The sequence below is a fragment of the Mirounga leonina genome, unplaced genomic scaffold (assembly GCF_011800145.1).
Source record: "Mirounga leonina isolate KUSES-001 unplaced genomic scaffold, KU_Mleo_1.0 Mir_53, whole genome shotgun sequence".
Taxonomy (NCBI): domain Eukaryota; kingdom Metazoa; phylum Chordata; class Mammalia; order Carnivora; family Phocidae; genus Mirounga; species Mirounga leonina.
The window spans coordinates 22,066,567-22,080,331 of NW_023270807.1; the positions used below are offsets into that span (position 1 = coordinate 22,066,567).

Genomic DNA, 13,765 nt, shown 5'->3' on the forward strand with positions numbered 1-13,765 from the left:
TCTTACATATTAATTTGGTTACATTTTAACTGTAGTCTCTATGAAAGTGAACCATAAGAGGGATTTGAAATTTGATGAGTACAGACACTGTTCCATGCATGGAACATACTTTTAGTGCATGTACAGATGCCATCTTTCTTGTCACTCTCCCTTTGTATTTCTGAGGTTATTTTATGCATTAATTTAAAAATTAAGGGAAACAGAAGTAACATGGGTGGACCCAGTTCTTAGGGGGTCTGCTGTGGATGTAAACAAAGCACATACCTGATTTCACTGCTGCTATTGCCTTTGCGGGGGTAGTCACAGCGCTGATTAGGTTACATAGTGAGATCCCACTGTTGTTTACTTTCTGAATCTCTGGTGTTTTTAGACTCCACTTCTCTTGTAATTTCTTGAGATATAAAAACACAGTATTTTTCAATCTTCATAATATTTTCAAAGTTACACATTATAATTCAATTTCTTAAACATATCTTAAAGCAGTGATGACTGCGGGTCCTGATTCGTGGGGGAGTGGATAGAAAAAAAGGCACTATGCCTAGGTGTTCCAACAGCCCAGGTGACTGTTAACACTGTTAGTGGTGAGGAGTGAGATATGGTCCATCCTACATTCTGCTCCTAGCCACAGTGGATGTCAGCCTATTTCTAGCTGCCATGGGTTCCAAAGTAACTGTCAACTGTCGGTCTGAAAACTGTACTTGGTACCAGCCAAGTTACAAGAAGAAATGTACTAGAAACGATTTAAAAAAAAAAAAAAAAGGGAATTCAGAATTCTATTTAATAGTGAGTTTTAATCCTCAAAATTTCAATGAATTTTTAAAAACACATATCCCCACAAAGTTGGAGTGGGAAAAGCGCCATAACTGGGCATAAGTTTTATGATTTGAATCAGATGACAAAAGACTTGTACAGTATCTGTACTAGAGATTCAAATAGCTTCTACCTTCAAATGCTGGTTACAGTGATATATCTGAGCTAGAGTTAAATGCTGAATTGAAGATCTTTTACATAATGTTATAAGAAATGGTATTAAAAAAACACTGAAAGTAAGTACAGATTTGGTGGGGAAGAAAACTTAGGTACTAGAACAGTCAGCAACTCACTAATACATCTCTTTTAAAAAGCAAATTAACTCAAAATTTGTGTTCTTCCTCAAAAGGATTAGAGCTATGTCATGATTTCCAAATAACACCAAAATATACTGAAGATAAAGTGGGGATCTAACTTATCAGATAAAAGGAAGGCACTAATAGTCTTTTAACCTCTCATTACTCACACGGGCAGAGAAGAAATTAGTAGTAGATAATAATTCACCTTAGTTTCTTCCAAAGATTTTCCTAAATCCTCTGCACCAAAAGAAGGCTGCACAATGGGAACTCTTTCCGTTGTTTCTTTTATCCATGCTTTCAATGACTTAACAAGGACTTGGAAAGCATCCATCTGTTCTTGACAAGAAGATATGGCTTCTTTTCTAGATAACAAAAATTATTGAAGAATTTAAGCCACAGAAAGAAAATACTCCGAAGGAATAATTACTAGTAAATAAATTATTATTCCTGTATCAGGCCTACAATTAAGGGAAAAAAAAAAAAACCTTCTCCCATGCAAACTCTAACCCTGGATAAAAGGACGAAAGGTCTCATAGGTGCCAAGTGAAATCAGCTAAGTAACTACTCTATTTCTGAGGCACACTCCATAGACAAAGATAGGACCAGTTAAGAAATCCATAACCCATATGGTAATGGCACTTTATAATACTATATAAACTCTGGGGCGCCTGGGTGGCTCAGTTGGTTTAGCGACTGCCTTCGGCTCAGGTCATGATTCTGGAGTCCCGAGATCGAGTCCCATGTCGGGCTCCCTGCTCAGCAGGGAGTCTGCTTCTCTCTCTGACCCTCCCCCCTCTCATGCTCTCTATCTCATTCACTCTCTCAAATAAATAAATAAAATCTTTAAAAAAAAAAAATACTACATAAACTCTAGGACTATATAAACAGTTTTAACACTACTTAGATTCAGCAAGCTTTGATCTGTCCACTTTATATGGTGCTTAATGCCAACAGGCACAGAACCAGCAGGGAAACATTTACAAATCACTGATCTGAGGAAAATATGCCACCACCTAGTGGTTTCTACACGACACTACAGTCACTTTAGTGGATGAATAAACCAGGTGCTTCAGAGAGTCCAGATTGAACTCTCCAAACATGAGGTGAGGCCTAGTGACTAAAGAATGGTACTGACTGCCTCCCTGACAGCTACTCAGAAAGCTCCACAGTGAACTATATGGATCTTTCTGTATACTAAGCACCATGGAGGGAGGGCACCTGCCCAGCACATGAACAGCTGTGAGGTTCCATTTGGTATGTGGGTGGCATGTGGATGGCATGTGGATGGCATGTGCCCGTGTGCATGTGTGTGGAATACTGGCACAGAAGGGTCCACTGCAGCTGGACTAATTACTGATGACTACATGGTTTTAAAACTGAACCCTTCTGGAAGAAGAAACCACCTAAAGTTCACCTCGGAAAACCAAGAATATCATTTCCATGTGATATGAGTTAAATATTACGTGACAAGATGGAAAATGTAGCTCTGGAAATAGTAATAGACGGTGCTCAAAAGTTTTCGGTAGAGAATTCTGAAGAAATAAAGAAGAGTTAAAAGACAACTATTTTCTATCTTTGTGGGGTCTTTAGCAAAACCTGACATATATTCTAAACTAACATGAGATCAGAAATAGAAAGTCTAGTCACAAGGTTTATCCCAGTACAGCTTTTTAGCTCAACTCAGGTGCAATCTCTTGTTTCTTATCTTGCTTGTTCACGGAGTCATTTCTTACCTACAATTCTTTAAAAAGTAAACTATTTTACCAAAAAAAAAAAAAAAAGGCCATCAAAAACTATATTGAAATTGTGCAGTTTCTGAATTAAGCCCCCAAAGCAATGAACCATGAGCTATCTTTCAATGTTATTTCTGATTTTGCAAATAAAATTGTGGTATTTGCCAAAGGCTTCAGAGACCACAGTGATTTTAGATTATTTTCAGTAATACACTACCACCACTATTTTTCTACATAATACTTTCTACTTTTAGGTAAGAAGTATCAAATTCCCTTCCTAAATATTCTAACAAAAATGCACTTAATTTTAATAGCAAAAAAATATATATCAACATAAAAGCACTTACAAAGTAGCCCAATGCTTATCCCCAAAGTTTTGTCTCAAGTATCTACATGAGCAAATAAAAATAATTCATTCTTTAAGTATCAGGTAGACTAAAATCCAATTTCTTAAGTGGTGCTTACTTTTCTTTGATGGTATCCTCCATTTCCTTGAACTTCTTTGACAAATTATTTGTTTTTTCAAAAACCAGAGCCTTATCACCTGGCAAGCCATGGCTGGATATCTCCTTCAAAACACTGTGTAAAACTTCAAGATCTTTCTTGTGTTCTAAGAATTCAGAAGTTGATTCCTACAAAGCATTTAGATATTCAATCAATCTAAGATGTTGTTAGATCTCCAGATGGCATTCTATCAAGAGGTACATATGGGACCAGAATGGCTCTACTCAGAATTTCACAGGAGAATCTTAGGATCTGCCTATGGTCAGTACTCTAAATATAAACAAACATGCAGTTAGGCTGTCTGAAAGAGAACACAAGTAAATTTATTTAATTTAGCACTGGGTATTATATGCAAACAATGAATCATGGAACACTACATCAAAATAAATAAATAGATAGTACATTTATCTAACTAAAAAAATAAATAAATAAAAAATAAATAAAAATGCATTCCTTATAGTCTGTCTTTTGTGGGTTCTGGCATATGATACCTGTATCATCTTTAATATGTGGAAAGTGTATATGTGAGAAATGGTGTTCATTTCTAATCAGTGAGCAAAGGCTTTAAGGAGAAGATGGGGTTTGGGATTTTTGAAGGAGGGAAGCATAGATCCTTATTAATCCATCAGCAATTAAAAATGATGATTGCTAACTGTAATGCTGCTAATACATGCTAATACAAAGCTGGTCTGAAGTGTTCATGAGCTTGACCAACCTCGTGAATATGAAGGAAGACATACCTGCATGTACTGAGACAATTCAGTAACATCTTTTCCTGGCACATCTGCCTCAGTGAGAGCCTGAGTTTTTGTTTCTAAAAATGTCTGGAGCTTTTCTGAGAGGTTCTCAAAGAGTTCTACTTTGGTTTTTAGCTCCTCCATTTTGGCAAGTTTTTCTTTGTGTTTTTGACTTGCTTCTGAAAAGCGGACAGACAAGTCCTTCATCTTGGCTTGCAGTGAGGATGCAGTGGATGGATCCGTGGTTTCCATGAATTTCTTCAGTTTTTCATTCATGGCATTTATACTGCTCTGACGACCTGCAATATCCTGTTCCAACATCTGAAATGAACCAAATACGGCCTGTGTTTTATAATGAGGTTTACAAAGAACATCACAGAGTGTTAAAAAATGACCATACGTAACAACGTGCGTATGAACAGCCTGTGACTAAGGAAGGTTAAGTGGTGGGGCTGACTGGCCAGTCTGCTCTGCCCGTTGAGGCACACGGTCCCAGATCTCTTCAAGACAGGGCGGAGACCAGCCGGCGAGTTGCCTGAGCGAGGCAGGAGGCGGCTGCCCCTCAGCAACCCGAGACCTAACGGAGCCGAGGGATTATCCACGGTCCTAATTTTTAAAAGGCTGGACAACAACAAGATTGATCTGATTAACCTCATGTGCAGCTGGCTGAAGCTGTGATGAACAAGCTAGGCCTCGTGTATGTGTAAGCCATCTATAATGAGTTACATTCGAAAAAGCATACAAAGCTCTCCCTCTACTTCTTCAGAGAAAAACTGCTTCATACATGTGTCTCAGTGCAAGCACTACTTTTCACAGTTATACTCAGGAAACCTCCTGTCTTTATCCTTAAGTTTATCTTCAATCTACCCATCCCTGGGACTTTTTAAGTGGGGTTTTGTTTTGTTTTTGTTTTTGTTTTAATCTAAAAGTGATTTTTTTTCTTTTTAAATGTCACTTACAATGTTTTTACTGATCACATCCTGAAGAGCGGCAGAGTTTAAGGGCACTTGACCTTGCTCTTTCAGAGAACTTTCCACACTTCCCATCCAGTCCAGCATTTCATCCAGGCCATCCTGCACACTCAGTGAGCGGGTCAAGGTTATTTGCAGTTTTTCATTTCGTTCATTAACAGACTTGGACAGATCATCATATCTCCCAACAATGTCATCTAGTCCAGAAAGATCAGGAAGTGTTAACCACAAAGCTCTCTTTGCCCTATTCCTTTTCAAAAATACACTAAGGTGAGTCACACAATTTCCACACCAAAACTGGAAAAAGAAAAAGTTTTAAATGATAAATTCAAAATGCAGAATCAGAGCACCATCCGAAACCTTAACAAAAGAAAAAAAGATCTCAGTGGAATATAAAAAAACTGAAGTATTTTTTAAACAATAGTTGATATATATGTCATCTGCATTTGAAAAGAGCTTTTGGGATGAGGAAACATTTGAATTTTCCCAGAGAAATGTTAGTGGTCTAAACAGTTAAACTTTAGAGTAAATGCTGGTTCTCAATCTGACATTTTCAAATTAGCCATACTAGACAGCCACATGGAAAAAAGAAAAAGGTGACAGTCACACGCAGCTATTCTCAAGGACAATACACAGCTATAAAAAGATTTATCAAGAATTAACCTTTACATATAAAAATTATCTTTCCCTTGTGCACAGCAGGTATTCTCTCTCTCTCTCTCTCTCTCACACACACACACGCACACACACTCAAATATATACTTAAGCTTTTGTCGCCCTTCACAGTCTAAGCAAAGTACTTGAAAGCACAGAAACTGACAGATGCACATATGATGAGAAAACAGATAAATACAATGAGAAAATAAATCATGAAAATTCACTTAAAATAAGATAGGTTGAGATTATGTTTCTAAAATATAAATAGAATTTATTTGAAAAGTTTAATAGCAGACCAAAGGGAAAAATAAATAAGGTTAACAGGTTGACCTATGTCAGATGAGATTAACTTTCTTTCAATTCTGAAGACTTAAGATGTTAAAAAAACAGGCTGTTCTAGCCTAATTTTCACTCAAATGGAAAGTTCTATTACTTTAACATCCTACATTCTGTACTATAGACCTATGAGAAGTTCAAAGAACAATGATTTTTAATGTATTAATCTCTCTCTGGAATAAATCATCAATTTATCACTTATTGTCCAATAATTTGAAAAGTATTTTGGGGCGCCTGGGTGGCTCAGATGGTTAAGCGTCTGCCTTTGGCTCAGGTCATGATCCCAGAGTCCTGGGATCGAGTCCCGCATCAGGCTCCCCGCTTAGCGGGGAGCCTGCTTCTCCCTCTGCCTCTCTCTCTCTCTCTCTGTGTCTCTTATGAATAAATTTTTAAAAATTTAAAAAAAAAAGAAGTATTTTAATTATTTCTGATTGCTTTAGTTGGATATATTGTATGTTCAATTAGAAAACTCTGACTGCAAACACCACTCTGAGAGTAAAACATTTTACATGCTGTGTTTGGCCCATGGAACACAATCTATAGAAGCAATATTTCTCTTTGATTGTTTTAATGTATCATGAAAAAACACTTTCACAAGTTTTCACTGAATTGAGAGGTTAAGCTTAGATAATTTAAAAAGACAGTCAATGGTCCCATCACAGAACACGATGAAGCCAGGAGAGTGCAGACGGGGCAGGGGAAGGCAATGAATATGCACCAAGATGCTATCAGCAGACAAAACAAGCAGCAAGTTCAAATATAAGCCCTTCTTTGGAAGTCACAAGAGAAGATACTCTGAATTGCAGGTGGTGATTGATTAGCAGGTGAGCTGCCTCTCAACTGGGCAACTCTAGGCATCAGCAGGGTAAATCAGCAATCTGGTTAGCCTTGAAAAGTGATTTCCCAAGCAAATTCAGCTATTGTACTAAAATTAACACATTTTGAGTGTTACTATTTTTGTATTTCTTAATGATGAAATATTGTCACTGAAGTGAATTCTTGCTTTTACTAAGTAAATATTATTTTAGAAGAAAAGAGTACAAAATGAAATCTACTCTAAGACTGTTATTTTTTTAAGTGGTTGGTTTTCTTAGGGGTCAGACAGATCTTAGACAAATTCCTCTATATCTTAAATATATTTTCACATATTCCTAGAAACTTATGCCAGATAGAAGTTTTAAAGTCTTAAAATAATGTGTAACATGTGAATTTTTAAGCTAATAAAAACAAAACTATGTACACTTGAAAATGGGGAAAATGCCTCTGCAAATAACAGAAGCACATATATATTACAGTCTTTCTTTTTCCTCCAAATCTCCATGCCCAAGTCCTTAATAGCAGTAGTTGCCAATGTGGCATGACAAGATGGTACACTGGGATATAGGAACAAAATATTAGAACTTCCATTCATGTTTTTATCTTACATGTTAAAATTTTATGTTTTTGTGTTTTATAATTATAATACACATGATGTGATAAGATAGTAATATTTGTATATAACTTATAAATACACGTGCCTACATGAAGGTATATGCTGAAATTTTTGAAAGGCATATGCATGATCAAAAATTTTAGACATCTTTAAGAATGAAAAAAAAGTTTTCCTTCTAAGGACTGGTTTTAGAAAAGCAAAGATCCATCCTTCTCTTCATCTAAAATTTATTCTCAGATTTTAACTCATACTTGCTTTGGTGTGAAACACAGGTCCAATCATCTTATAAAACATTGTGTTTATTTCATGCATAGAAATATATAATAACCTTGAACTACACATTAGGTAGTATGAAAAGCCACAAAGTCAAAGCAAAAAATACAGTTCAAGAGGGCAATCATTTATTGATACCCCACTGTGCATTTAATCTAAACTAAATACTATGAGTGGATACAAAGAATAACATGTAATAGCTCTTTTCTCAAGAGATACCGGCTCTAACGTGAGAGGACACAGAAGCACCACTATGCCTGGATACAAGTTTCTGGTATCACTGGAGAAAACTGGGGTAATCAGAGCCCTGTGAGACCACTCAAAGGCTCCTAGAAAATGGAGAGGTGGGAACACTGTTTTAAAGCATGTCTCTTAATGCCATGCTCCTGCTTTCGACAAAGACCCCTCAGTGAGTCTCTTTTGGCCATAGGTTTTAGCTCTGCCCAATGCCATCCACCAAAAGAATCTTAAGTTCTACTTTCTGTGATGAATATTACACAAAGAGTTTTTGTTACATTTTCTAAATATAAAAATAAACTTTAAACATACTCTTTTCAAAGTACACATCCCCCACTCCCAATATACCTGCCCCAAAAGGCATGCCTCCTCCCAGACTGGGAAGTACCATTTCTCAGTGAAAGGACATAAGCAACACAATACACACTGGTGAGCGTGTTCTCCGTAGCAGAATGCCTTCATTGAGAATTTACCCGTGAGAAAGCAAACAGGGAAATAAACAATTACCCAGTGTTTTCTGGATATCATTCTTGGCTGGAAGTAGAGATCCTCTGGCATCTAAAAGCACTTCAGCTGTTTTTTTCAGTTTCTCTACAGCAACCTGCTGACTTGATATCTGTCCTTGCAGAGCCTGGAGGATTGAATGCTTCAATTATACTCAATAGGATTAAATGATATATTTCCAATATTAAAAAAATTATTTACAGTACAATAAAGTAATATTAGACATAAAAATCTTTTCATCATTATAAACTTACTCGAGAGTCCTTAGAATAGGGTCAGTTATAAAGTGGTGTTAGCAAAGGCCTCAGCCAGTGAGGATAATACCAATTCAGTCTTGAAATAAACCATTGAGCATATATATATGTTCATGATACTTGGCCTGATTCTTGATCTTGCGACCCTCTACCCCTAGCCTGAGATCTCCCTTCATCCCCATTTCATAGCCTTGGATGATACCCTTACTAACCACCTGAAAACAAAAACAAAAACAAAAACAAAAACCAACCTAACTCAAAAAAAACAAACAAAAACAAACAAACAAAAAAAACCCCACACCTTTGGGACTATTTCTAACTCCAGGTAAGGAAATAATTAAGGATTTCCATTTCAATACAAAGTCATATTTATTTCTGCTTACTCAACAAAGATTACTTAACATCTAACAAATTCAAAAAAATCTTGCTGGGTTTGTGAAAATACAAAACCAAACAGACACAAAGCTCACCCATAGGGATCTTATGATCTACATCAGGAACTCTAAGTGCTACTGGAAGCTGAGAGGAGGGATAAGTGGAGAGGGAAATGAGGACCACCTCCATGCTGGTGGTACTGGGCTGGGTCCTGAAGAAAGTGTGAATGGAGACAGGCAGAAGTGGAGAGGGAGGACATGTCCCTGCAGAGTGAACAAAGATGTGGACAGAAACATCACAGGACAGGGGAGAGTCCCAACCAGGTAGAGAATGTGTCTGGGTGAATAAACAGCAATAGGACTGTCCAGCTAAAGAGTTTACATTTCATCCTGCAGCAATGGAGAGTCGTTCAAGGATTCTGAGTATGGGTTGACATGCTCAGAGCTGTGTTAAGAGAAGGCTAAATTTGTAGCACTGTGTGGGGTAAATGACATGAGTAAGAAATGAAGCAGAGACACCAGTTAGGGGAAACTTCAGCAGTAACAAAGGAGAGAGGCCCTTCTGGGCTGGGAAGGCAAAATTGGTTACAGAGTTGGGGAGGGTCTCTTGACAACTGGTTATCTAAAGCTGAGCTGTGAGATATGGTAGTCACTAACTACAAGGAGCTTTTGAAATTTAAAATTAATTGAAATCAAATAAAATTAAAAATTCAATTCCTCAGTTGTACTAGCCACATTTCAAGTCCTAAGTAGCCAACGGTGACGAGTGGTTACCATATTGGAGACATTATAGAGCATTTCCATGGCCACAGAATGTTCTATGGGACATCACTGCGTGAGGAGCCAGGAACAAGGAAAAAGAAGAGACAAGAGAAGTGTCCAGTGTTTTTGAGCCTAGGCAATTAATGGAATTCGTAAGCAAAAGTGGGAGCAAGTTTAGGAGCAAAGGAGAGTCTGTTCAGGAATTTATGACTTCAAAGAGCTCTTAGGATCCTCACATAGAAAGAAAAAAAACAACAACAACCCAGTGAACTTGGAAATGGAAGTGACTCTGAACACAGGCTGGAACGAGACATAAAGTTCTAGAAGCCAAGACCCATGGAGAGACTGCTAGAGGAGCAAGCACAGAAACACCGGAGGAGTAGGCCATAAGGAATCACGGAGAGTTCATATACTTAAGCGATGAGAAGGGAAAAAGAACAGATGTAATCAGGGATTTGGAATTGGGCCTGGAATAATTCTGTCCCCAAAGGTTATAGGAAGAGAGAAAGTGGAAAAGGTTAACAACGTCATTTGCTTCAGAAAGGATACTGTAATCCTGAATTTGCTGAATAGAGGCCCCCATTTCTCTAAGTACATGTGGCTCAACAATTACAACGAAGAGAGAAGAGGTAGAGGCAAGAACCACAGATAAATCTTCCAGAAGTCCGGCCCTGCATTCCTAACACCTCTGATATATCTGTGTCCAAACGGGCTAACTGTCCACCCGGGCCCTATGCCTGGCTTTCACTTCACTGGAGCTACTCAAGCTCCTCTTCCAGTCTCACATTCGGATTTCAAATTCAAATTCCCATATGCCCAACTGTAGATGAACTCATCCCTGGCCATGGGCCCAGGTTTCCAACTGCCTCTTGATCATTTCCATCTGGGTGTAAACAGTCCCCTCAAACTCAGAACGCTGAATCTGAACTCATTATCTCACTCCCTACACCTGCACTCCTCCTGCTTTTGTATCTCATGACCCAAGTAGTAGCTCTGAGGTTCTTCCTGGACTCTTCCTCAACCCTCCTTTCCACATGCAAATCCACCATCGGGTCCTGACAATTTTACCTGCTTAAGGTGTTTTTAAAAGCAGACTTCTGCTCTGTAATTCTGGATCACTGCACTCAACTGAAAAAAGCATCCTAACTGAGCTCCCTGCCTCCAATCTCTTCCCGGACACAGCCCCCCAGTGTGTTCTATCTAAAATACATACCTGACCATATGATTCCCCTCTCTGAAATCTCCCAGTAGCTTCCCATTGCCATTATAAAAACGACAGACTTGTGCATTCAATAAAAGGTCCAATGACATCTACTCTCTAATTCTATCTTCAATCTCATCTTCCTCCACCTCCTGTTCCAGAAATGTCCAAAACCACAGCTGTTTCTTAGCTATTTGCTCAAGCTAGACCCAGCATTTAACATCTCTACATGCTAACCTTCCCATGCAACCTATCCCCCATCATCCTGAGCCTGGCTCTTATTCACTGGTTAACAGTCAGCTGGACAACCCCCTAACTTTCTCTTCACCCTTAGTTTGTAAGTAGTCCCTGCAGGAGCTCCCATAAATACCCTGTGAATATTACTGGATTTGTCTCTTAGACTGTAACCTCTTTGAGAACGAGGAATTTATTCCATTCAGCTTTTTTTTATCACCGCCCAGCACAGTGCTTGACACATAGTAGGTCCTGAGAAAGATTTCTAGAAGAAGTAAATGAATGAAAAGTAAATAAATAAAAATATCAGGTATAAGATCCAAAAAGATCCTCTTCTATTTCAGCCTTCATTTCAGATTAAAACAAATGTCTACAGCCAAAGGCAAAAATTTCCTCAACTAATTTTCATATTCAAGTAATTTAAATGACATCCGGGCAACCCATATATGTCAAAAGGCTTAGCAAGCTATGGCCAACGTGGGATTTGTGATCTGTGTACCAGATCCTAAAACTGTCCCAAGAGGCCAAAGACACTATCAGAGTGGATCTGTCTAGGAGATTCTTCACAGGTTTAGTTACAGGAAGCATAAACAATTCCTCACGACAGGAACTTTACCTAGAACCAGGCTGAAGTCTACACCACAGACACAGTTTGTGGGCATTGCATACTGACTTAAGAGATGAAATAAGGTTATGAATACCTCCAAAAAAATTTTTTTTTAGAATGTGAGTTCTCCAAGGGGAGAGGCAGAGTTTTCACATCTTTGTGTCTTCACATTTGTCTTCACATCATTACAGTTCAGTGGTATCAGAGTGTTGACAACACAGCTACCAGTCCTCTGAATAATAATGCTAATAACAATGTGCTACTGGAGAGAAAGGTTTCGAACGAACCGACTTGGATACCCCCAAGTTACATATATTATCCAATAGAATATGCTAGTATTGTAAATGTAGAGAAAACTGATTTTTCTGTGGTAGTCTTATGTGTTTATATTACTATTAAAGAAAAATAATTTTTAAATGTTAATAAAAATCAAAGAAATGGAAACTGCCTAATCCTCCTAAAAATGTATCCTTGCTACATGCTGAGGTCGTCTGTGAGGAAAGTAAGAACATATGCCAAGACAACTTTAATTGCACATTTAATTTTTAAAATTACGCTGTGGCTTAATTAGAATTTATTCTCCTTTGAGACGTTGCTCTCCTCTTTAACATCACTTTGGCTGCCTTACGACTAGAAGAGTCTTCTTCCGCAGCCCAATCCAAGAAAGTTTTCCTCTGTTGGACAATTAATCCAGGTATCTGTTTAATTTAAAAACCACTACATCCTTTTGGGTTCTTCTTTTTCTTTTAGCTCTAGTTATAGAAAAATTACTTTCATATAGGATGGAATCAGTTTCCTGATAGAGACCTAACTTAAAATGTGTTGTTTTTAGTGCGTACACTTTGCTATACTAAAATACCTGACTTCTTAACTGAATGTCACATAGGCAATCTTAATAATTATTTTATGCTATTGGCAACTTCTACCAAAATACAGGCCTTTACAATGCAGCCTCTCTTCTGCCCCTACCACATACACTGTCCTTCGACGGTGATCAGGTGGGACCAGGAAACTTTATTCAGACACACCTGGTCTTGTGCTCATGGGAAAGAATAAACACAAACAAAGAGGCACAGGACTGGTAACGCACATCCAACGGAAGGGAGCCACCCCGGGGAGGCCACACCACCCCGGGGATGACCAACTAGAGCAGGACCTCTCCCTGAAGCCTCAGGTGACACTGGGTAAACTCTTAAGCCCAGGAGAGAAGCGGCGCCCTCCGTCCTGCCTGCCTGCCTCCACCTCACCTACCTCCTCCCAGCCCACACTTCCCATCCCCTTCTCTCTGCCTGGGCCTTACCCGGCCACATTTCACCCTTGGCTAGGACTTAGCTTTCTTCCAGCCAGAAGCAGCCAGTCTCAAGGCCAATACCTCGCATTAAGCTCACTCGGCAGGGCACCCTTTTTGCCCGTTAATAGCATGATAATGATTTCTGATTCTATAACGTGCAGATGCAGCTGAATTCTGGAAGGCAGCTGTTGAACTGGCAATACTGTGTTGACTTTTTAGTGATGGCAGCAATGACTGCTACCCACCTGCTAAAAGGAGACACAGAACTGATTTATGGACTGAAACTTTCAAACTCCAAATCATTGGTCATCTGGAACAGGAGTAAAGTACTTCAAAAATGATCTCCCCTCACATTAAGATTCTAAAATATGCTTTAAATTTAAGACGGAGAGACTCTCTCTGCCACTGTGGGTATGCTGAGAGTTCTGCAGTTATTCAAGTCTGACATCAAGCCTGCACTTCTGAAGGAGCAGGTAGACTTTCTGAGAACTGTGCTAGGCAGTAACTAGAGTTTATGTCTCTAAGAAACATGGGGACACTCAACAGGAA

The 13,765-nt window shown here is 38.6% G+C and overlaps 1 protein-coding gene across 6 annotated transcripts in view; it reads right to left on the reverse strand.

The window, feature by feature from the left end:
- Positions 1 to 13,765, reverse strand: part of DST (dystonin) — a 364,537-nt gene that overhangs the window by 107,661 nt on the left and 243,111 nt on the right. For all 6 annotated transcript variants that reach the window (XM_034991245.1, XM_034991240.1, XM_034991239.1 and 3 more), the window contains 6 exons: positions 8,497 to 8,620; positions 5,043 to 5,251; positions 4,087 to 4,404; positions 3,308 to 3,474; positions 1,315 to 1,471; positions 265 to 391 (listed from right to left, as the gene is read on the reverse strand). In XM_034991245.1, the coding sequence (XP_034847136.1) occupies positions 265 to 391; positions 1,315 to 1,471; positions 3,308 to 3,474; positions 4,087 to 4,404; positions 5,043 to 5,251; positions 8,497 to 8,620 (1,102 nt within the window). The remainder of the gene's footprint in view (positions 1 to 264; positions 392 to 1,314; positions 1,472 to 3,307; positions 3,475 to 4,086; positions 4,405 to 5,042; positions 5,252 to 8,496; positions 8,621 to 13,765) is intronic.